The 26,378-nt window shown below is 42.3% G+C and overlaps 1 protein-coding gene across 1 annotated transcript; it reads left to right on the top strand.

Annotated features, from left to right (window-relative positions):
- The first annotated feature begins 3,813 nt into the window (after window positions 1-3,813).
- Window positions 3,814-25,806, top strand: npffr1l2 (neuropeptide FF receptor 1 like 2). Its single transcript, XM_086169218.1, has 8 exons — window positions 3,814-3,939; window positions 4,030-4,117; window positions 13,967-14,111; window positions 16,105-16,466; window positions 23,168-23,267; window positions 24,510-24,831; window positions 24,877-25,170; window positions 25,738-25,806. Exons 1-8 carry the CDS (start codon window positions 3,814-3,816, stop codon window positions 25,804-25,806), a joined length of 1,506 nt encoding a protein of 501 aa, XP_086025344.1.
- Window positions 25,807-26,378: the final 572 nt, after the last annotated feature.

Genomic DNA, 26,378 nt, shown 5'->3' on the forward strand with positions numbered 1-26,378 from the left:
TTCCAGCATCCATCTACCAATATATTCACCATTTCTACTCTGTACATGACTAAACCATCTCAGTCTGGCTTCTCTGACCTCTCCAAAACATTTAACATGTGCTGTTCCTCTGATAGACTCATTCCTGATCCTATCCATCCTGGTGACTCCCAAAGAGAACTAACATCTTCATCTCTGCAACCTCTAGTTCTGCCTCCTGTCTTTTCGTCATTGTAACAGTTTCTAGTCCATACTGCATCGCTGGTCTCACCGCTGTCTTGTACACCTTTCCTTTAATTCTGGCTGATAGACTTTTATCGCATAGTACCTCTGACACTTTTTCTCCACCCATTCCAACCTGCTTGAACCCATCTCTCCACCTCTTTTCCACACCCTCCGTTGCTCTGGACTGTTGACCCCAAGTACCTGAAATAGTCCATCTTCTTGATCTCCACTCCCTGTAGCCTCATCGTTCCACCTGAGTTCCTCTCATTCACGCACATATACTCTGTCTTGCGTACCTCCACCTCTCTAGAGTTTCCTCAACCTGCTCCCTGCTCTCACTACATATCACAATGTCATCTGCAAACACCATGGTCCATGGAGATTCCTGTTTAACCTCATCTGTCAGCCTGTCCATCACCACTGCAAACAAGAAGGGTCTCAGAGCTGATCCCTGATGGAGTCCTACCTCCACCTTGAACTTCTCTGTTACCCTTACAGCATACCGCACCACGTCTCCATTCCTCAGGCATCTTTCACTCTCTAAGATCCTGTTGAATAATCTAGTCAGAAACTCTATCGCAGCCTCTCCTATACTCTTCCACATATTTATATTTATATTTACTGCAATGTAACTCAGCTTGTTTGCAAGAGCTTCTGTTTACATGAGCACCTCTGATTGCTCCAGTAACACATCTCCTTTTATTGCATCGCATTTTATTCATTATTTATTATTAGATTGTCTAGCATATTGTCGATTATTTCCTTCTCCTTCTGTTGTTGTGTCCTACACCATGGAGCGACATTCCAATTTTGTTGTTTCCCAAATGTAATGATAGTGAAGGCTGTTCTATTCTATTCTTACAAAGATCTAAGCTCATAATCACATGTAATAGAAACATGAAAGTTTAACAACTGTGATCATATTGTCAGTTTTAAGTAAGAAAAGCAGACACATTTAAGATTTTTGTCAAAGAATGTATTCAGGTTTTCACAGAACAGTAAGTCTGGAAAAAATCAGTAAAAATGTGAGGGCAATACTGCATTCTTGCAGGACTGCTGTTCCCTGTGGAAAAGATATCCATTCAGTAATTTATTCAAGCATATTGTTTGCTGTCCATAACCCAAAATAAAAATTTGAGACACAAAGTAGTCTTGACGTGTGAATGAGAGCTAGTTACCAGCTCAAGGTTAAGCTGGGATAAGCAGAATAGATAAAGACTAAATCAAACATTTAAAAAATTAGCAAGAACATGGCACACATGAATTCAGTGCTGGATTTTATTTTCACCCCTTTTCTGTTAAAATTGCAGTCTTTTCTATCTCGGCTGATGTCTTCAATGTGGATGGATAAAAGCCCGGTAGCAGTCTCCTTTTTTATTCCTTTTTGCTGTTATTGGTATAATTTGTTTTGACTACTTTTACATCATATAGAAATATATGTAATGTTCATTGTGTGAGGCAATGCAAATACAATGCAAATAGCGCAATGCAATTAAAAAAACACTGACCCAAAAATAACGGTGCAACCCTGTAATTGGTCCGGATTATTGCTGATGGACGGGTGTCGCTATGTTGCCGCAGATTATATTAGGCTGCATTGAGTTCCTTACTTTTCCTTTATCCCTCGGCATACACATCACTTTGATTTGTTTTGTCAGAGAGACCTCATATGAAGTCGCTAAGTGCTATTGACGAGTGTGTAAAATTATATTTTTATATACACATATATACATTTAATGTCCCACTGGGTGACAACTTAAAAAAATATATTTTAGAAGTGTTGTGAATGCAGCACACTCGGACGAATGTCCGCGTGTGCCCTATAGAAAGGAGGCAGCCAGCCAGGCATGGAAGAAAGCACTCCATAGCGAGGCTGCTGTAACACCCACTCATTGAGAAATGGTTTTCTGCTTGCATCAAGCCCAGCCAATGTCCCAACCCTGAGAGCCATATACCCACCGTGATTGGTAGGTTCATTCAGCTCCGCACACAACACTGTAAAGTGATATACATATCAAACTCAGGATGGGCGCCACAAACTATCGTCCCAGGGGCCTCAAGTTTGAAACTCCTGGCTTAAACCATGCTGCTTTTCAACAAGTTGTGTAGTTTGTGAAGCCGTCTGCACAGGCAGACTGTTTAGGAGTGGGGAGCAATAGAAGTAGAGGTAAAGGCTTGGCTAGGACAGCGGGATAACACAGGATTTGAAAATAATATTGAGAGGTTTGGTATTGATTTTTTTTCCCTCGGGGTGACATGGTTGTGCAGTTTTCTGCACACTATGTTCCTATCCTTGAGCAACTCCTGGAGCTGCCATCTTATTGTGCCAGTGTTGTGTGTTGTCCCAGTGATCCAGGGAGCTATGTTGTCAGGGGCTTTATGCTCCTGGACGGGTCACTCAAGACAAACAGGTGCCAGGTGAGGGGCCAGACAAAGCACGGATCAGAAGAACCCCGCATGACGAATACAGGACTTGGATCCAGTTTTCCCCTGCCCGAACGCGGGTCATCGGGGCTCTTCCCTGGAACCAGGCCCGGGGGCGGGGCTTGATAGTGAGTGCTTGCTGGCCAACCCTGCACCCATGGGGCCCAGCCAGACACAGCCCGAAAGGATGGCATGGGTCACCCTTACCCTGGGCTCACCACCCATAGGAAGGGCCAAGAGGGTTGGGTGCAGTGTGAGCCAGGCTGTGGCCGGAGGCTGGAACCTTGACAGTCCAACCCTCAGCTGTAGAAGCTGTCTCGAGAGACATGGAATATCACCTCTCTCGCGGGGAGGGAGCCCAAGCTGGTGCACGAGACTGAGAGATTATGACTAGTTATAGTTGCACTCACCTCAATGCATAGTGTGGGGTCTGGAACCAGGCCTCTTGAGAGGGGGTGGACTCTTTTTTACTCTGGAGTTGCCCCAGAGGCAGGTGTGGGCATATTAATTGTCCCCCCGACACAGCAACTGTATGTTAGGGTTCAACCAGTGGACAAGAGGGTAGCCTCCCTCCGGCTTCAGGTGGGGGGACAGGTTCTGATGGGTTTGCAGCTAAGCACCCAACAGCAATTTACCCACCCTTCTTGTGGTCCCTACAGAGGCTGCTAGAGAGCCCTCTTACTGGAGACTCCCTCATTCTACAGAGAGAGACTTCATTCTCACGTGGGCAACAACAGTGCGACTTGGAAGGGCGTAATTGGAAGAATGGCCCCCCAGATCTAAACCAGAGCGGTGTTTTGTTACTGGACTTCTGTGCTTGTAACGGATTGTCATTAACAAACACCATGTGGACCCCAGTGGCAAGGGATGCTGTCAAACTGAAGAAGGAGTCCTATCGGGCCTTTCTGGCCTGTGGGGCTGCAGAGGCAACTGACTGGTACTGACAGGCCAAACAGCATGCGACTTCAGTTGTCACCGATGTCACCGAGGCGAAAACTCAGGCATGGGAGGAGTTCAGGGAGTACATGGAGCATGACTTCCGGTGGGCTTCGAGGAGATTCTGGTGCACCACCCGGAGACCAGAGTAGGGTTGCTTCTCATCCGCATAGAGAGGAGTCAGATGAGGCTGGCTTGGATATTTAGTCAAGGTGCCTCCTGGATGCCTACCGGTGAGGTATTCCTGGCATGTCTATCTGGGAGGATAGGACGGGGAAGACCCAGGGCATGCTGGAGAGACTATGTCTCTTGGCTGGCCTGGAAATATTTGGGATGCCCCCAGAAGAGTTTGACCAAGTGGCTAGGGAGAGGGAAGTCAGAGCCTCTCTGTTCCGGCTGCTGCTCCCACGACCCAACCCAGGTTTACACCTTTTGGCTCTTGAAAAGTCCACTCTGTGATGTCAGAGAGGAAGCTCCAGGAGGAGCAGTAGGGTTTTCATCCTGGCCATGGAAGGAGTGGACCAGCTCTACAACCTCAGCAGGGTCCTTGAGGGTGGATGGGAGTATGCCAGTCTTTATGTTTTTTGTAGACCTGGAGAAGGAATTTGACTGTGCTCAGCATGGAATCCTGTGGGGGTGCCAAGGGAGTATGGGGTCCCGGACCCTATAATACAGGCTGTTTGGTCCTTGTATGATTGGTGTATATTTCCAGTCATACGTCAGATTTGTTTCTGGTGAGGGTTTGGACTCCACCAGAGCTTCCTTTTGTCACCAATTCTGTTCTTCACTTTTATGCACAATTTGGATATCAGCACCAGGCGGCACCCTGACAAAGTACTTAGTGCTTCAATATGACGAAGGAGCATGGTTCCTTCCTGTGTGGAGTTTCCATGTTCTCCCCGTGTCTTCTTGGGTTTCGTCAGGGTTCGCTCCCACAGTCCAAAAAGGTCAACTGAAAAAACTGTGAAATGAAAAAAAATGTGAATAAAAGGAGGCTTGTTGCCCAGTGATTGACTGTTGACTGGTCCAAGTTGTGCCCGGCCACTCTCGCCCAATGACACCTTGGATAGGCTCCAGTATGCCTGCAACCCTAAGTGCAGGATAAACAGTACATTATGAATAAATCATCGACAGCAGTGAAAGCTGTACTTTTCTCTGCAGCAGTGGACCTTTTCCTCTTTCTTGGCATGAAAAACTGTGCAGTCTGGAATGGTCATAAAAATGATGGCAGATTTCCCCTATAGGAGTAGTACAACCTGTAAAAACTAATTATCCCTGCCATGTCTTTCCCATTTATCCCAGCTATTTAAACGCTGTAACTGATTGTAAATAAAGTGGTGATAATCAGCTATGCAATTAATTGAAGCAGTCTGAGCTGCTTTTGGTGGTTTCAAGTCCTCTCAGGCTGGGAAACATTTAGTATATTTTAATTAAGAATACAGTAAAGACATGTATCGATGTATTCAGACAGAGTTGACTACCTTTAACCATTTTAATTTCTCAGTTCCAATCACCCAGAAATTTTGCTTTATTAGCCTTGTTGTTGTGAAGAAGCAAGGCCAAATTTGGTATTGATGTAAGTGGAGGCCTAAGCTCAATTTCAGTGTTTGTGATCACAATATAGCAGAAGGGAAACTGCGGGACAGGTGAATCCCTTTGAGGCTAGAAGCCTAACAGGTATTTAAGAAATAAAAGAAAGAAAGAAAAACAGGTCACTGAAAATCTGTTGATGACTGAAAAGTAATTTAGAGGACAGAAATTGAACATGAATGAATTTTTCCTTGTATTTATTGACTGGGCTAAAAACCCAGGTATCCTTATTTCTTCATTAAAGTGGTAATGCAAAAAAAATGATCTTGTTGTTGGGATGATTTGAGTGTGGAAGATCTCAAAGAGTCCGTTCGAACAGATGGACGTTAATAATAACTCTGACTAAACATTTTAAAAATGAAATGTAATGAAACGAGCATGCTGTCTGTCTGACTGTATCAACACTAACTGCTACCATTAGTCCATTCACTACGTTGCCAATTGTTTAATGTCTTACAAAATTACACTTTATTTATATGCAGTATTTACAGTCTAATTATCACAGGGTAAGCTGGCAAAAGAACCTTATTTTTTGACAATAGCAGGTATTCCAAACATTGACGATATCAACCAACATAATAGCAAAAATATTGCTTGCAACACCTTTGGATGTAATCAGAAACATATGAGCTAATTAAACACTGAGACTGGAAAAAGATCAGTGCATGATTCCTGGTTACCCCTGGAGACCTGAGAAAAGCCAGATCCTAGAGGGACAGACAGAGACAGAGAGAGAGAGAGAGAGAGAGAGAGAGCTTGACTGTGTCATGACGACAGAAGGGGCTATTCAGAGCTTAAGGAGGTGTGGCAGTTATATACAGTATTCACTTCCAAAATGAGATATGGCCAAGTACATTACTTGGCCAGGTCTCATTGTCAAAAAACTGAGTTCTTATATAAAGGTTAAATGAATAAACAAAGTAAACTAATGGCTTGGATTATCTAATACTTTGCAAAGCAAAGACACTTTTTTTAAACTGCCCATTTTCTATACTGATCCCGGTGATGCAAGTATTCATTGCTGTTGTCGCAGGTAGATATACATATACGTGTGTTTCCCCTTGTGGACTGAGGCTACCGCTGCTGTTAAGTGAATAAATTACCTACTCTACATCTGGAAACAATTTATATTCTTCTCTCACGCTTCATGACGACTCAGAACCTTGAGTCTTCAAATGACATTGCTTAAAGTCACTTCATATTGAAATTGAGTAAAAAAAAAAGAGTGAATCCCATCTCCTGCAGGTTTGACATGATTGACTTTTTTGTCATTTTTGAATTTGACATTTTAGACTCCCCATTGGCAAGCTGGAATTAGTCTGTCTCTGACTCATGCCTTAGGGCCATACCTGCATCAGAGAATGGTTGAATATTTAAAATAATATGGAAAACATATTAAATGCATCAAGCTTGCTTGTTCCTTTACAAAAATACATAGGAGGTGCATCATGCTAATTTAATGACATGATGGTGACATTGATGAATTAATTGCATATCTGCAGGAGCTGTTAATGTTCTGAATGTTTACCTGAATGGCATCACATTATATACAGCGTCCTACTGTTGGGCCGACACTAATGATGCATCAAGGTCTTCTTTGTGTGACTATTGCTGAATTTTTCATTTACAATGCCAAGCTATATTCATACTATTGTTTGATTTCCTTACCAACTAAAAGTAGGAGCTTGGCGCAGTCGCATCCATTATTGAGGGGCCTGTATACAGACAGCTCATGACCTTCTTTTAAAATCACTGCCTTTTTGCAACCCCACACAGATGTTGCTGTGAGTGGTTGCAAAGTATAACAACCTAAAAATAAGAATTTAAATTAAATGAAATAAAAAAATCAGGGGTTCACCCAATCAACTGATTTGCTTGTTATTGGTTATTTTTGGTCTCTGAATACTTGGCCTTGAAGTCTCGATTTTCCATTGACAGGAAATTTCTATGTTGTTCTTCTAGACACGCATATCTACCATATATACCATACATACCATATTCAAGTATCCATGTTACGCTCCAACTGTCCAGGTGTCTTGGCTGGTGTTTTGTTTTTGGCCTTATGAGTTGTTGAGAAAGCGAGGTAAGAATAAAGACACAGATAAATTAAATTTCCGAAGCCACGATAAAAAAGAGGTGCTCTCAGTCATGCAAATCCATTTAAATTGCACTGTGTATAACAGAGTTCTTCTTCTATCTGCTTTTAATACAGCTATGATAATTGGAATAGGCTTAACTCTTTTGCTGCTGGCACCTGATGAGAAAATTGAAGAAAGATTCCCTTAATAATGTGGTCCTTTTATATAGAGAGGTGGTAATGGCAGCAGGTGGTTGTAATAGCAGTAAAAAAAAGCAGTTTGTGCAAATAGTATTCTACTCCTATACTACTACTATTGCAAACAACTTTGACGAACGCAGAATAAGAAATAACTACACGAAGATGAAGACAGAAAGGGAGATGTGAACCCAGCCCATGATGGAACATCCACTGACTGCCTAGAACTGAAGAGCCATAACTGGATGTTTCAATACCACAATAAAAGTGTAGAATCTAAAAAGGTTTCTTTCTCTTTTCAGACTGAGCGTCAAAACAAGATTATATGACTGAATGAGTAAATGACTGCCTTGCTGAGCTGCTTCAGCTTCCTTTCAGGGTGTGTGTGCTTCTTTTGACGACTAAGTTAATCTGTGCCTGTTTGGAGCTTTCCGAACATTAGACCCCAAAAATACCGTGTCGTCTCTAGATACAGTATAACTCCTCTTTCAATGTTAAGCAAAATACTGACAAACTCAAGTTTGAATCACTATCATGATTTTATTAATCAGAATTTATTAACTGAATCAATGTTATGTGAAATAACATTGCTGTCTGCTACACAGGTGTTCTGTAAACAGTATAAGTATTTATTATATTCATAACCTAATGCAGCCTCAGGGCGGCACTGGCCCGTGGCTCCCCAAGCCTGCCTTAGGGGGGCACGGAGCAGTGTCTCCCTGAGCCGGTCCCAAGCCTGGAAAAAGGCAGAGGGTTGTGTCAGGAAGGGCATCTGGTGAGAAACTTTTGCCAAAACAAAACATGTGAGTCAACCACATCATATCGAATCGGTCGAGGACCGGGTTAACAACGACTACCATTGGTACTGATGACCTACAGGGTACCAGTGGAAATTGGGCTACTGTGGGTCGAAGAACAAGAACAAGTAGAGGAGGGCGTGTTGGGAAGCAGAGGGAGAGGAGGAAAGGAAAGAGCCTGGGGCTGAGAGTAGGGACTTTGAATATCGGGACTATGACAGGAAAAGGTAGAGAGTTGGTCGACATGATGCAGAGAAGGAAGGTGGACATACTGTGTGTCCAGGAGACCTGGTGGAAAGGTAGTAGGGGAAGAGGCTTAGGAGCAGGCTTTAAGTTGAGCTATTATGGTACTGACAAGAAGAGAAATGGAGTTAGCGTTATCTTGAAGGAGGAGTTTGTTAGGAACGTTCTGGAGGTGAAAAGAATGTCAGATAGACTTAAGAGTCTGAAACTGGAAATTAAGGTGTGACTCTCGATGTTGTTAGTGGCTATGCCCCAAAGGTGGGATGTGAATTTGAAGAGAAGGAGAAGTTCTGGAATGACTTAGATGAAATGATGCAGAATATCCCCAGAGATGAGTGGTAATTGGTGCAGACTTCAGTGGACATGTTGGTGAAGGCAATAGAGGGGATGAAGAAGTGATGGCCAGATTAGGTGTACAGGATAGGAATGCAGAAGGACAGATGGTGGTAGATTTTGCAAAACGGGATGGAAATGGCTGTAGTGAACACCTTTTTCCAGAAAAAACACAAGGAGTTAGGAGCACGCAGGTAGATTATATCTTGTATAGACGAGGTAACCTGAAAGAGATCAGTGACTACAAAAAGTTGTTGGAGGTGAGTGTAGCTAGACAGCGTAGGATAGTGGTTTGTAGGATGACTCCGATGACAAGGAAGATCAAGAGGACAAAGGCAGAGCAGAGGACAAAGTGATTGAAACTGAAAAGGGAGGAGTGTTGTATGGTTTTCAGGACTTGGTGGTGGAATGAGGAAGTGCAGGAGTATATACAGAGAAAGCGGTTAGCAAAGAAGAAGTGGGATACTGAGAGGACTGAAGAACAGACAGGAGTACAAGGAGATACAACGTAAGGTAAAGGAGGGTAAGAATGATCTATACAGGTTGGCGAAACAGAGAGATAATGATGGAAAGGATGTACAACAGGTCTGGGTGATTAAGGATAGAGAAGAAAATGTATTGACGGATGCTAGAAGAGTGATGGGAAGATAGAAAGAGTACTTTAAAGAGCTGATGAATGGGGGAAATGAAAGAGAGGAAAGGGCAGAAGAGGTGACAATTGTAGACCACAAAGTATCACAAATTAGTAAAAGTGAAGTGAGGAAGGCATTGAGGAGGATGAGGAGTGGAAAAGCAGTCGGTCCTGATGATATAGCCGTGGAGGTGTGGAAGTGTCTAGGAGAGGCAGCGGTAGATTTTCTGACTCGATTATTCAACAGAATCTTAGAGAGTGAGAAGATGCCTGAAGAATGGAGACAAAGTGTGTTGGTGCCTATTTTCAAGAATAAAGGGGATGTGCAGAATTGCGGCAACTATAGAGGGATAAAGTTGATGAGCCATCCTATGAAGTTATGGGAAAGAGTGGTGGAAACTGGACTGAGAGCAGAAGTCAGCATTTGTGAACAGCAGTATGGCTTTGTGCCTAGAAAGAGTACTACAGATGCAGTATTTGCGTTGAGATGCTAATAGAGAAGTACAGAGAAGGCCAGAGGGAGCCGCATTGTGTTTTTGGAGACCTAGAAAAAGCATATGACAGGGTGCCAAGAGAGGAGCTCTGGTATTGTATGAGGAAGTCTGGAGTGGCAGAGAAATATGTTAAACTGGTGCGGGACATGTACGCTAGCTGTGTGACTGTGGTATGGTGTGCTGTAGGGGTAAAAGAGAAGTTCAAGGTGGAGGTGGGACTCCATCAGGGATCAGCTCTAAGCCACTTCTTGTTCCCAATGGTGATGGGCAGGCTGACAGATGAGGTTAGACAGGAATCTCCATGGACCATGATGTATGCAGATGACATTGTGATCTGTAGTGAGAGCAGAAAACAGGTATAGGAAAATCTAGAGAGGTGGAGGTATGCTCTGTAAAGGAGAAGAATGAAAGTTAGTCGGAGCAAGACAGAATATATGTGTGTGTGAATGAGAGGAACTCGGGTGGAACAGTGAGGCTACAGGGAGTGGAGATCAAGAAGCTGGAGGATTTCAGGTACTTGGGGTCAACAGTCCAGGGCAACTGAAAGTGTGGAAAAGAGGTGAAGAGACGGATCCAAGCAGGTTGGAATGGGTGGAGAAAAAGTGTCAGAGGTACTATGTGATAGAAGACTATCAGCCAGAATGAAAGGAAAGGTGTACAAGACAGTGGTGAGACCCGCTTTGCTGTATGACCTAGAAACAGTTACAATGACGAAAAGACAGGAGGCAGAACTAGAGGTTGCAGAGATGAGGATGTTGAGGTTCTCTTTGGGAGTGACCAGGATGAATAGGAACAGGAATGAGTCTATCAGAGGAACAGCACATGTTAGATGTTTTGGAGAGAAGGTCAGAGAAGTCAGACTGAGATTGGTTCAGTCATGTAAAAAGGAGGAATAGAGAATATATTGGTAGACGGATGCTGGAATTGGAGCTGCCAGGCAAGAGGTCTTGAAGAAGACCAAAGAGAAGATTTATGGACGTAGTGAGAGAGGATATGAAGGTAGTTGGTGTGAGAGAGGAGGATACAGAGAACAGGATTAGATGGAGAAAGTTGATTTGCTGTGGCGACTCCTGAAGGGAGAAGCTGAAAGACGAAGAAGAATAAGAAGAAGATATTCATAACCTACTAAAGTAACTAGTTACAACCACTTTATGGTCATTACTATACTCAAATACCAACAGCAAGACAAATCATGGAAATACCCTGTTTTGAAGGCTAATTGTGGGAATCCTTGTTTTTTGCCCCGTATTCTCCCACCTGGGTTCTCTCAATGTTTACTGGATGCACTGCTGATCTTACTACGAGAATGTTATAGAGAATAGCCAGGATGAAGAGGTGGATGGAATGGTGTTGATGTGTTTTAACATTTATCACTCAACGATCTAAATTATATTATAAGGTACTGAAAAAGCTCATGTATTTAGAAATATTTCATTGAACAAGGAAGAGGTATGTGAACAAAGCATTATAGAATTAATGACTTGCTGGTTGTTCAATTATTTAAATGGGTTTGATTGACTTATATGATCTAACAATATTTTCTGCAAAGCAATTTATATATCTACTTATCATTTGTATATATGGTGGGGCAAAAAGTATTCAATCAGCCACCAGTTCTGCAAGTTCCCCCACTTTAAAAGATGATTTTAGGCCTGTAATTTTCATCATAGGTACACTTCAACTATGACAGAAAGAATTCTTTCGTGTTTGTGGGTGACCAAATACTTATTTTACACCCTAATTAGAAAATAAATTCTTTAAAAGTCAGATGTGATTTTCTGTATTTTTTTCTCGCACTCTGTCTCACATAGTTGAAATGTACCTATGATGAAAATTATAGTCCTCTCATATTTTTAAGGTGGAGAACTTGCACAATTGGTGGCTGACGAAATACTTTTTTACCCCACTGTAGCCAGTATTTGTGCAGATAAATGACAGGCCTAAATTCAAATCCATATACGGTAGGCCTTGAGAGGGAACCAAAAGGACAAGTAGCACAGCAAGTTTTGAAGGACAGGGCTGTTGTTTTCCTTCTACACCGGAGGTATACAAACTTAACGGTGCCAAGGAAGAGTGAATTTTGAAAAGAATTTCGAATGCATTTTGAAATAGGTCAGGTTATGAAATATTTCTGTGCAGGAAAACCATCAGAATATTAAATCATATTTGAAAGACAGGGATTAAAGTCTGAACATGTCCTGTGTATGATTATATATTACCTTGAACAGGAGGAGATGAAGAAGTAGACGGTACTCACTATCCTTGTAACATCCCTTATCCCCATGAAGCTTTAATACTTCATCTCTATCAAAGAGGCCCACCTCTGAGTCCTTCCATCTGTTAAACCAATGTAACCCTTCTCTGTTAAACACTATGACCAACTATTCTTCTCTGGGGTGCTCTGGGGCACGTGACAAAGCAAGGGGATATTTAGGGATTAGTGGGGCTGCAACATATCAGCCTCACTGTAAATGAAAATACAAATTAAATAGAGTCATGCATATATATATATATATATATATATATATATATATATATGTACCATTTAGAAGTTATGTATGAAACGCAAGCTAAAGGCTAAATTGAGGATACAATCAACAACTTGGGAAAGATGAAAACATATTTGAGAGTACTTTTAAAAACTGAGGGCTTCCATATCATATACTGGAGGGGGACAAAATATCATGTGGATTATGAAGAAGAAAATTTGACATAAAGATAGTAGTACTCAAGAAGGAAAACAAGGAGAAAGCATTGCGATTTATTTCAGGAAGCCTCCGCTTTTAATGAGATCTCTTACTCAGCTTGAATGTACAAATAATTGGATGAATATTTCTGACTTAAAACTGATTAACAATTCATTAGGAGTTGGGACAGCACAGTGACACAGGGGTTAGCATTTCCCTCCTCACAGCAAGGAGTTCCCTGGTTTGATTCTGCGAGGGGTGCAGTCTTAGTGGAGTTTGCATATGCTCCTTGTGCCTGGGTGGGTTTCCTGTGGGTTCCCTGTGTCAAGACAGAGTAGGTCTGGACACAAAAGCAGACAGGGTAAAACAGGAAGTTGTTTTTTTGGGCGTGGTTTAATTTTGAAGGTAGACGAGGGATGGACTAAGGCTCAAGGGAGGAACTCCCGGCAGCAAGGAACATGCTGTCCGAAGAGGGCGCACAAGTGATCCTCCCACTCTGGGTCGCTGAAAGTCGCACCAGTCTCATACTGCTTCAAACAAAGATCCGAAACAAGTGTGCCACAACCAGCATAGGGAAAGCTCAGAGAAACAGTCTATAACCACCACACTCCAGTTTCCTCACACAATCCAAAGACGTGCTGCAGCTTTATTGGAAACACAAACATGTAAATGAGAGAGGGAGTGATTTTATGTTTCTACATGTGACCCCCTGAATGACTGGCCACCAGGGTAGAGCTGATTGGTCATTTGTCAGATCTTCAGAGAGGGAGGTGGGTTACCAGAGCTGTGGTCAGGAGGTCACCAGTGTTTGTTTCCACAAAAAGTTGGGGCTCCTCTAAGTCTGCCCTCTGTCACTGGCTCAGCTTTTGATCCTCATTGACAGGATTTCTAGGCAACGTCATTTGGCAGTGCTTCCTCATATGGAGACTTCAAGATTGCTTATCTGCTTTTCACAGACAATTTTGGGGATTTGTGGCCAAGTGTCAAGAGTCAGGTCTGAGGTGACCTCAGAAAAAGCAAAACATAGAGTATGCCCCTCGGTAAACCTATCTTGTCTCTTGCTTGAATGCATCTGTCCGATAATAAAGATACAGACAGAAGGAAAGACCTAAACAATAACAACATAAATTTGGTTTCTGGAGATCAATAACTTGAACTGTAAAGTTACATTTCAGTCTGTTAACCAATACCAATATAACCAATACTTTAAAAATCAAGATAGAAAGTAAATATTACCTGCCTGTTTAAGTGAAAATAATGTGAATGGGGTGGCTACAAGAGCCATCCCCAGGTAACATGAGTCCAGAGCAGTTAAATAGTGATCCCTCTGGTGCACTGTGTTGTTTGCCAAGGTGTTCCCCCTGCCAATTCTAAAGAAAAAGATGAGACACAGCCGGGAGGAACTTCTCCAAATGAGAAAGGGGACAGACTCCCTGCAGTGTGCATCCCAGAGGAGGTATGGCAGAGCACCTGCCGGGGAGGCACACCTGCACGAAGGTTAGGGAGAGGACCAAGAGGGACAGGAGATGCAAGACCTTCATGCCCTCGGTCATCATGGGGAACGTGAGGTGACTCGCCAACAAAACCAACAAACTGGCAGCCCTTGTCAACAGCCAGCATGTCTACAGGGAATGTTGACTGTGTAACCAGAGGGAATACAACCCTGGACCTCCTCTATGCCAACGTGAGGGATGCATACAACTCTTCCCCTCTTCCCCCCTCTTGGCAACTTGGACCATAACCTGTTACTCCTGGACACTGCCTACCCACCAGTGGTGAAGCAGCAGGCATCCAGCACCAGGTCTGTGAACATCTGGTCCTAAGCCACAGAGGAGGAGTGCTTCAATGTCACCGACTGGAGCATTTTTGAAAAGGACTTTGGTGAAGACATTGAGGGCCTCTCCCGCTGCATAACAGACTACATTAAATTCTGTGAGGACGACATAGTCCCATCAAAATAAGTCGGATGTTGCAATAACAACAAGTCATGGATCAACAAGGACACCAGAGTCCTTCTGAACAGAAAAAAAGAGAGCCTCCATGGCTAAGGACCAACGGACCATTAGGGCGGTCCAGAAGGAGCTGAGGAGGAAACTGAACTAGGCGTTGAACAGCGACTTCTGGGAGAATCTGAGGAAACAGGTACCAATCACCATCCAGGCTGAAGAGGTGGAGATAGTGGAATCCTACAAGTACCTTGGGGTCCACATTAACAATAACCTGGACTGCTCAAACAACACAGATGCCCTCTACAGGAAGGGTCAGAGCAGAATGTTCTTCCTGAGGAGACTGGTCATTTGGTGTCTGAAACGGACTCCTCAAGACCTTCTACCAGTCTTTGGTAGCCAGCGCACTCTTCCTCGGTATAGTATGCTGATGGGGCGGTGCCAGAACTGGTGAGGTCAAAAGGCTCAGTAACATAGTGAGGAAAGCCCGCTCGGTGGGGAGGCTGAACCTGGACCATCTTGGCTCTGTGGCAGTTGGGAGGGTGAAACTGGGAGCTATCCATGACAATCCTTCCCCTCCCCTGCACAATGAGCTGGGACTGATGGGCAGCTCCTTCAGCCAACGGTTCATCCCACCCCGGTGCAGAACTGAACACTTCAAACAGTTTGGTCGACACAAAACTCTGACCAGCCTGAGGTGCATCTGTGCCGCTTCCACAATATCACTACCTTACCCCTTTCACTACGTCACACGCCATGCCCTAAGTCTGCTGTCTTTCTTAACCTTGTTGGTCCCACCCCGCACACATCTGCCTTTTTTTTTGTTTATTTATTTTTTTCTCGTCATTGCTATTGTCACTCTATAGCTATTGTCATATAGCTCTGGTTGTGAATTTTTCACCCTTACTGTTCCTTTATGTGTCGATTGTTATCCCTGATATTGCTGCTGCTGCTGCTGCTGTCCATTAATTGTGGATGTCTTGCTATCTTCTGCCTTCTGTCTCTCTTTTTATATTTATATTCATAATTTCTTTTAATTCTTTTAATAATTTCTTTTTTCTTTTTCTTTGGCATTATAACTGTTATGGTGCTGTGACAAAGGAATTTCCCCTATTGGGATCAATAAAGTTTATCTTATCTTGTTGTCATGTTCTTAAATCAATCTATCACAGATTCCTTATGAAAGCACTAATGAAGACCCAGATCTTGCCAATGCTTGTAGACTGATGGCCATGTTGTATAACAAATATTTGATAAGGCTGTGAAACAATACATTTGACTGCTGTACTCCGACACAACCCCAAAACGTAAGGAAACGGCGTATCCACTTAAGTACATTTCACCGCTATGCCTGCTGACATTACCTTGAACAAGGGATGCAAAATGTTTTGTACATATGCATCAATTTTTGTTAGCCACTTATTGGAGATAATTGTGGAACTACACTTGAAGGACCTTTGCAGAAAAAAAAGCAGTAATTCAATATTTATTTCTATTCTATTTCTGTATTGAAATTGTGAACATCTCTTTTTGTTTCTCTACAGCATTTCTACCACAAAAAAAATGGAGAGGCTGGACAGCATGTTGGCTGACGAACTGGAATTGACGGAGTCATCCGCGATAGCAGCCCTGTTCAATACCTCACAACAGGAACCTGTGAACATCACTAATCTTACCCTCTTCCCCTACCATCAGCACTCACCCTATGTGGCTGCCTGCTACATCTTGGCCTATATCTTCATCTTTGTGTTTTGTATGGTGGGGAACATAGTGGTTTGTGTGACTGTGATGGAAAATCGGCGTATGCGCACAGTCACCAACCTTTTTATCTTCAACTTGGCGATCAGTGACCTCCTGGTGGGCATATTCTGTATCCCTACAACTCTTGTGGACAACCTCATTACAGGTAACAGATGCTTTCGTCATGTATAGATGCAAATATATATATATATTTGACAGTGGTGGGCGGTGCATTTTACACCTAGGCCCTCAGTAGTGCTCCAAATCACTCCACCACCCAATGATTACTTTATGGCTATAAAAGCCATCTTATAATGCAGAAATGCAGTGGAAAGAGAGGTGCATGGCAGATAGATAACTCGTGTGGTGTTAAAATTCGCCCACGGGAACACATCACGCAACGACAAAGGGATGCCCAACTCTGTACACTTCCACTGACAGGCCCCACATGTAATCGATCTCACACCATGTGGCTTTGTCCAGGCACGGTCCGGCACCCTAAGTGCCCAAATTTCCAGAGTGTGAAAAACAAGTCCTTATTAGGAAGTAAACCCAACCGTTGAGGCGATGGTATAAAATGACCGTGCCTCCTCGGCTATTCGCTGGACGCGTCTCAGCTGATGTGCAGAGAAGGTGAACGATGCTCTCGGGGTGACATTCATTCTGACCCGGGATATCTCGTAAATGTATTTCCTGACTTTGAATGAGCCATTCTTGCGATCAGTTCCTGATCATTGTGACGTCTTTCCCTGAATGAAATATGAATACACTGTGAGTACGGTCCCGTGGCGGGAGCCACAAAAACGGACAGTAGCCGCAATAAATGCCTTTATGGAAACAGTTGCGACAAATGAAAAGCACCAATAATAACCTTATAAATTTGCAGTATTATTTAGGAAACTAGCATAATTTTACTCACTAAAAATTCTGATCATTTGAAGACAAAATCCACCCTCCTTTCTTTCCTCAAAAAGAGTTCAATTATTCTGTCGCACAGATAATCCGTGCGCTTCAGCTCCAAGCACTCCCAGCAATACAATTTGCAGTATTTGCAGCCTGTGAACCAGGGATACTGGTCATAGTTTGTGGCTTGAAAATGTCGGACAAATCCTTTTCCTGGTTGTGACAGGTTCGCTAGCTAAGGAGTTGCCCGACCTTTCTTTACTATGTCCAGCTTTTCTTCAAAACTCCATCTAGATAATGGCTTTAACAATATATTAGCAACTATAACCATTTTTTCTCCCCCTGCAGCCATTGTGGGCTGATAAAACCGATATTAAACAAACACAACTATATTTCTGTTCGTAGCTCGCTAGTACGCTTCTCCTCGCTAATACAATAGTCCGGTCTCTGACTATCCAATCAGAGGGTGTGAATACGCTGACATTGCTGTAGCCTGCTAGAGGGCTTTGATGTCACCAACTGGTATTCATGGACAAAATATAATTATCATCTGTGATTCAGATATTTTTTTAGGCCAGCAGAGAAGGCCTTGCAGGCCCTGATGGCCCACCACTGGCATTTTATCATGTTGGATCAAATATTAAACAGAACAGCAACAATAAAACACATCTTAATAGATGTAAGAAGAAATAGCTACAGCGGAGATGGACAAAATTCAGCCTATGGCATTCTGTAACACCAGTTGCTTGACATATGCAGCAACAGAGGTCCTAGCATTTTTGAAATTAGTTTCAATCATTTTGTTTTCATTTTGTAATTTATTTCCTTGCAATACTAAATTGATTCCACCACATGACCACCCTGTAGGACAAAAGGAGGATTGACAGCAAGTGCCAGGTTTAGAATTAGGATTATTATTATTATTGAATTTGGATTTTAATTTGGATCAGGGACCTTGTCAGTTTATAAGGACACTGATGAGCACTTGAGAAATGCTCTGTGACTCTCCACAACAAAAATTGCAAGCTTTGATGGGAGAGAAAGGAGACCAGCAACACCATTCCCACAACATCCATTCAATGAAGAATTATTTCATTTAAATTAATGAATTACACATATATTCTATGATTGATGCTCCCTCTTTTTTCACCTCAGCTACTAATGGTATGACCCTTAGTCAGTCTCTTAAAACTGCTGTTCTAAAGCACTTACTGCAAGTAGTTGGTTTTCAGACGCAAATGGTGCAAATGTAAAACCGATTCATTTACTGTGTGAATATGCCAAAGCAATAGCACACTGTGTGATGGGGAACCAGTCCAGTCATACTGCATTGTTCATTGATGTCGCAGCAGTGAATAGTCAACCACCCTAGGTTCCCGGGGCACTGATAACAGATAGTTATTACCCTCTACTGAGCATCCTAACCAGCTCCATTTCTTTATAGCCAAGAGCCTGCTAAGCCTATGATTGGAAGTCCCTGCAGCTGTTGGTTGGGACAGGGGTGAAAGGCATTGGGACCTCAATCCATAAGACTGTATAAATAGAAATACCTCACTCCCCACCCTGACCCCATTCTGTTTTAATACTCAGGAGTGTGAAAGTAATTTCATTCACTAGTTATCAAATATACGCAATATACTGAAACCTTTTTATTATTTATAATTATAATTTATATCTTAACTATTTTTTGGTCTATTCAGTACATTACTATAAGTCAATGAACTGTCTCCCTTCATTTCAATTTTCACCACATATAATGATTTTGTCACTGCTCTGAGCCAAAGAAATTACATTTTGTTCTAATGTACTTTATAAAAAAAGGTGGAATCTTACTGAAAATGAATGACAATTTTATCATTTTCAATTATTCTTTTGTGGGCAATAAGGTGTTGCAGGGGTTAGCACTTTGGCCTCACAGTACAAATCCTGGTCTGATTCTGACAGGGGACCTTTCTGCATGCCGTTTGCATGTTCTGGTTTCCTCCAACAGTCCAAAGACATGCAGAAGGTTAATTGGGAAAATTGTCCAGATGTGCGACAGAGAGTGAATGGTTTTCTGTCTGTATATGTGGCCCTGTGGTTGAGTTGAACCAGTCCAGAGTGTTAACTGCCTCTCACCTGATGGCAGCTGGGATAGGCTCCAGCATCCCCCATGACCCTGAGTAGGATAAGTCGTAGGCAATGGATGGATGGATTATTCTTTACAATAAAAATGGTAACAAATTGTATTTTTTGCCCATCAGGTTTTAATTTTATCTCTTCTTTCTATTGTATTAAAAAGGGTGGAGAGTAGTAAACCATCAACTGTCAGGGGGCTTACGAAAAAAATGTTTTGTGTCTGAGATTGCAGAACCACTAGCCAGCAGGCTTTTTAGTGGCTCACTTAAAATGTCATGGCTGAGAGAAAAAACAAACCAAAAAAAAAACCTTACGACACACCACTCAATTTCTGCAATGAGAGGCTAAAATGAGACAGATGATAAGACAGCGGTGGCAGAAATTTATCATTTGCAAAAGTTATGAGCAAACCGCGTGGCCTTAAGCTTCCTTCAATTAAAATTAAAATTCTTGTCTCACCTCATTTCTATTAATACAGGGCTTGTTTTTTGCCCATTCTCCATTCAATATTTTAGCATTACATGAACAAGCTGCAATGTTTTTCAATCTTTTCTTCATGCCTCACTAATTTAAGTATAAGAATTACCTGCAATTCTTCATTTTTCAGTCCACCATCACCTTCTATAGGCGCTAATGTTCAATATGTATGCATCTTAAATCGGCTTTTGAGCGATACATCTATTTATACTCTCTCATGCATGTTTGTGAGGCGCTTGTGAGACAAAGAAAATACTTTGTTGATCCCCATTGGAGAAATTCTTTTGTCACAGCAGCCCAATAACAATAGATATGGATATGAATAAACAAGATGATTGAAATAGATAACAGAATGAGGACACGACATGTGTTAATGAGTGAGGTTGTGGTAGCACAGATGCACTGCCAGCCAGTCAGAGTTGTGTGGTGTCCAGACTGCTGTGATACAGTCTGATGGCCATGGGCACAAAGGAGCGTCTGAAGCATTTGGTTCTGTACCAGGGGGATGAGCCTTTGGCTGAATGAGCTCTCCATCAGTCACAGCTCATTACCACGGGGGTGAGAAGGATAGCTCCCAGCTCGTCCTTCACCCTCCCCATGGCCACAGATTCAAGATTGTCCATGCTTAGTCCCACCTCCAACCGGGATTTCCTCACCAGCTTGTTGAGCCTTTTGACCTCGCCGGTCCTGACACCGCCCAACCAGCACACCCCACAAGAGGAGTGCGCTGGCTACCATAGACTGGTAGAAGGTCTTGAGGAGTCCAATACAGACACCAAACGACCTCAGTGTCCTCAGGAAGAACATCCTGCTCTGACTTTTCCTGTAGAGGGCATCAGTGTTATGTGACCAGTCCAGTTTATTGCTAATGTGGACCCCAAGGTACTTGTAGGAGTCCACTATCTCCACCTCATCACTGGATGCTGATTGGTGTAGGTCTCTTCCAATTCTTCCTAAAGTCCACTACCACCTTCTTGGTCTTGGAGAGGCTGAGTCAAGGTGGTTGTGGCTGCTCCACTTAACGAAACTCTCAATTAGACTTCTGTATTCCTCCTCCTCATTGCTGTTGATGAATCCAATAATGGAAGAGTCATCAGAGAACTTCTGGAGGTGGCAGGAACTGGATTTGTGCTGGAAGTCTGAAGTGAAGAGGGTGAAGAGGAACGGAGGCAAGCCAATACCTTGGGACACACCCGGGCTGCACGCCACGGCTTCAGAAGAACAGTCATCCACCCTGACATACCACAGTCGTCCTGTCAGGCAGTCCAAGATCCAGGCAGTGATGTCAAGGTGAAGTTCCGTACCCAGCTGCTTGTACTTCAAGAGGGTGGGTTGGATGCTTTTAAAGGCTCTGGAGAAGTCAAAGAATGTTACTCAAAATGTTTCCTGCACCCTTCAGATGGGAGAGGGCCCCATGAGTCAGGAATATAACTACATCCTCCACATCAATGTGCTGCCAATATTAACTGTGAGCTATTCTGCACGATGGTAGATTCAGTCCACAAGCTAGAAAGATACTGGGGGACCCATCTCACCCTGCTCACTGCCTGATCAAAACCCATCACGCTCCTCGACAATTCCTCATGATAGCCGATCACTATCTTGGGCTTCCTCCTGCGCACTAAAACCGCCAGAGTTCTTCAGTGTCGGAATTGAACGGACTCAGATTTTCCCAGTCATTTCATGAGTCCGATGTGACGAGGATAAATGTTTTAGCGGCATGAAGCTCGTTCCCCCCCCCCCCCCCCCCCAAAAAAAAAAACCCAACATATTAGCCGCATCAGCTTATCGTCCGGAAATTACAGTATATATATGTATATGTATATTGTATATTTGTACTTTTATTTGTGTATTCTATATTTCTTCTTATTATAACTTCTTTCTGCTTTCATTAAATTTCCTCCTATAAGGAGCTTGACTTACTAAATCAAATTCCTGTGTACATTGTGCATTTGGCTATTGAAGTATTTTCTGATTTTTCTGACCTGAACTGGGAGAAGATTAGATAACACCAGCTGCCTACAGACCAGCTTTAGAAACTACTGTCAAACATATTGTCCTGGGAGCACCAGCTGAATTATCCCCTTTTACTGATTAGAACTGACACATTTCATTGATTCACACAAATTCACGTGTACAGTACACTGAACCAAAAATACATATGCAGTACTTTGTTCTGCTCCTATTGTTCCATGAATCATGTTCAATGGGTTTTCATTGATTATTGGCACATTCTGATGCAAGGAAAACATTGTTTAAGGTACTGTGAAACAAATAAAATCGGTTAATGTTTAAAAATATCTTTCATTTGAAATTCTATGTGCAATAGGTCATTGGGGAAGGTTTCAAAATTGACGCTTATTAGGAGGATGCAGAGGCCTCTGGTGATGATGAGGTAGGCTCAGACTCACAGAGTGGAAACTTCAACTAATTTCTTTTCAATCTGAGCTGGTAATCACAATCCCTATCATGAATGAATGAGCTGTGATGCATAGCACTACCAACACCAGACCTGAGCCAAATTTGGGATATTGTTTTTCTATTCTGCCCTTCCAGTCTATGGAGGGGTTGCAATGTAATTTAAAATGAACAACTACAGCTTTTTACTTTTATCACTATAATGATAATCATTATTATACTGATTCTTTTTCTCAATATTGAAGCCATTTGTCTTTCCATTCGGACACGGCCTGTGTCCCTGTCCGGTGGGCGTGAGGTCAATCAGGATATGAATGAAAAAAACATTTATTCTATTCACATTATAAAAGTATGTTGCTTTTCTGTTATTGGTGGTTCAGCCCTCCAACACCATTCAGGTTTCTCTTATGGCCCTTTGTAAAAATTAATTGCCAAATCCTGCCCTACAGCGATCTGTTCTTCACCAACATCCTCCGTGTTGATTCTGAAGGGTTGTCTTGTGGTTGCCATGACAGACAAATAGCTGGCATCAGTCAATAGTCTTTCATAGAAATACAGTAGCCAAAATTAATTGAACTGATGCTAAAATGCAACCCACATTTTCTTCTGCAGTTATTTAGTAAAGCTAACAATTACCAATAAAAGGGAACAAACAAATGGGGAAAATGCTCAATTTCAATAGAGCATAAAGCAACAAAGGTTGCTTTATGCTCATCTTTATCAAAATTATGCTCAAAATTTCTGCAGCGGTTGTCAAGGTGACACCTAGAAATACACACATATTCATCAGGAGCATTTTGAAGACTCATTATGTTTCTCTTTAGACCACGTCACAATAAAGACTGTCAGACAACAAAATCATCAGTAGAAAACCTGAAAATATTCAAGCACACTCACTTGGAACTTCTCTCTATACCGTTTTTCCCTCTTTTTTCCATTTCCACCCAACAGGTTGGCCATTTTCCAAAGCGGTTTGCAAGATGAGTGGTTTTGTGCAAGGTGTGTCCGTGTCTGCATCAGTCTTCACCCTGGTGACAATCGCTGTTGAGAGGTCAGTTCTAAATTAGGATTTACCAATATTTGAAGTGTCATTTGGTTATATCACTATATATAACATTATTGTTATATGTTTCCTGGCTGAATGACAGTGTTTTCTCCACAACCATCTTTTGACTAATCATCGATACATCATAAGCAGAGAACCTGTTATAAGTAAACAGAGTGATTAGCTTAGCTGCTCAATCTCATGCAAAATCCTTCTACCTTGGTCACACGGTTCCCACTGAGCAATATACATCACATGAGAAAAAAAAAACAAAACAGGCTCTCGATAAGATATCACACAAACAAGTGGATGGGTCAAAATAATTAGACATTTTCAATTACCTAACCATTTTTTGACACAACACTTTTATATTTAGCTTCCTGACATGTGTCATGGTAGGCACCTGGACTTGTGTCGGGTCTTGTTTTCTGTTTCTTTTCTTTTAAATCAAAGTCAAGCATTCAATCATCCATACCAGTTATTCTGCGGCATGATCTTTGAAATGAAAACCATATCTTTTCGATATTAGATATTATTATTGAGGGGTAATACATAAAGAATTCCCACTCCAGCATTATACTGTCTTTGAAGGTGAAGCAGAAGATGAATTATACAAATGTATGATAGCCACAGACTCTTAACAATTTGCTAACCCAAACAGGTATAACAAAAGTGAATGAAGAAAAAGCAAATATTAATACATAGCTGCCTGTAACAGTCACTGTTGTTTGAATAATTTAAACATTTACTCACAAAATGAATAAACACTAAGTTCTTACTTGCTTATCTTGTTTTCTGTATTAATGAATATAATGTCAAACCCTTGTTCTAGTGGAAATGGCAAAAAACATAATTAATGGGGATTAGCATTGATGATTTCAATCCCCAAAAATCCTTTTATAACATTTTTTTTTCTCTGCCTTTCTACATTTATCGTACAATTACATATGGTTCAACTATAATAAGGGAAAAACCTTGTGAATAGATATTGTTGAAGATATGGTGCTAGGAATGGAAGAAATTATTAACATTCATAGTTTTGCAGCTAAAAAGGACATTAAGGCCATTTCAGTCAGACCTTAACTGGCCTCTCATAAATCCCACTATTTGGCCTTCAGGTTTTGTCTCCTGAGAAAACGTCACAATTCATAAGTCATAATTTAAGTGTTTCTTGAATTATGTGACTAATTTGTTAATAGTTGTTTCACAAACATCTTTAAATCTTACCCATTTCCTTTCCTACAACAGGTTTCATTGCATCGTCTTTCCTCTGCAACCGAGGCTGAGCATAATTGCTGCAAAGATAGCAATTGGGTTGATCTGGGCGCTGGCAATGGTGATCACCTGTCCTGCTGCAGTTGTGCTGACTGTGGATAAACTTCCTTTCCACTACATGGTTTACAATGATGACCCTAACCACATGCTACCCATGTACACCTGTTACGAAAACTTTGCCAAACCGCAGATGAGAAAGATCTACACAGCAGTTCTGTTTGCTCACATCTACTTGGTGCCACTGATGATCATCACCGTAATGTACGGAAGCATTGGACTGAAACTGTGTTTATCTGTGATTGCAAACAGGGAGACACAGGCAACTGACACTGCGGTGCAGGGCAGAGGTAGGAGGGGTGGTCAGCTGATGATATCAAAGAAAAAAATAAGGGTGATAAAGATGCTTATCGTGGTGAACTTGCTTTTCATGGTCTCATGGTTGCCACTCTGGACCCTTATGATGATGACAGACTACACAGGTTTGGACAGAGACCAACTAGACCTCCTGGCAACGTACATCTTCCCCTTTGCCCATTGGCTGGCTTTCTCCAATTCCAGTGCCAATCCCATTATCTATGGCTACTACAACGAGAACTTTAAAAGGGGGTTCCATGCAGTTTGGAAGTCCAGAACAGTAAGCTGCCTAGCACAGTGCCAGCTGTGGGGCAGGATTGCAAGGTGGGCTAGAAAAGAAAGGTCTGCGCAGGCACACGCTATGGATACTGAATTTAGAGATACTACTTGCCATCACAATCATCTAGTTGTGGGATTGAGAAATAAGGTCCACAATGATGACAACTTGAGCTTTAATGCCGAGCTTAACAGGCGCGCAAGGGTGGGGTGTCAAGTGGTGAACTCTGATAAATGTGCTTCAGCTCAAGAGTTAGAAATGGCAAATGTAAATATGAAAAGAAATACTGGTGCCGAAACAGGGAGGGCGAGTTCACTAGGACCATCACCGTATCAGGCCTGGGATATCTGACGTCTGAGTTGCAAATCAGAAAAGAACAGGCCAAGAAGGAACGAATTCCCATAGCAACCGGTACCTTTTCAGCACAAGTCTTTTGAAGTCACTTTTAGAAAAGAATCAGATGTTACCTGAAAAACAGTGTCCTTGACACACACTTGCTCTTTGGATCTAATGCTGATGCCCTCAGTTGCTTGTTTCCTTTCTTGAGATATATTCAACCTGCCATCTTAGGTGTTGTTCCAGAACACCGCTGAGGATCATTGCCTGAAATTCTCACCGGAGTATATGGGCAACTTCTAAGCCAGGGGTGCGCACACTTTTTCACCATGCGAGCTACTTATAAAATGACCAAGTCAAAATGATCCACCCACAACAAAAAAACAAAATATTCTTTATATGTACAATGTATGTTGATGTGCCTTGCATAACCGCATGAGCCAATATTGCACAACACAAAATAGATATGTACATTTTTTGTCATTACCCAAGTTCACTCTGACGACTCGCACTGAATTGAATCAGCCTGGGATGCATGGTCCGGACAGTAGCTGCTTACAGCCAGCCTTATTAACGATGACGTGACTCACCCGGAACGATGCTTCGGTCACCGCTTTCCCTTTTGAAGTATGTTGTGTGAAAAATGACTGCTGTCCGGACAACTGGGACTTTAGTTCCTTCACCTTTCTCTTTCTAAGCTCGCTTTTTGGCAGGAAGTCCATGTCGTATTTTCCATAAACGGTCTGACAACGCCGCTCCACATCACCCTTCTTTGGTATTGCGATGTTAGGCTGACAGATGAATGAGGCAAACGCACTTTGAAAATGACATCGTGAAAAAAAATTCCTCCTCCAATTCCGTATGAAAGTGAGGGC

This window comes from Fistularia commersonii, chromosome 22 (genome assembly GCF_037954325.1).
Source record: "Fistularia commersonii isolate RoL2024-O1a breed Wild chromosome 22, RoL_Fcom_v1.0, whole genome shotgun sequence".
NCBI classification, from domain to species: Eukaryota; Metazoa; Chordata; class Actinopteri; order Syngnathiformes; family Fistulariidae; genus Fistularia; species Fistularia commersonii.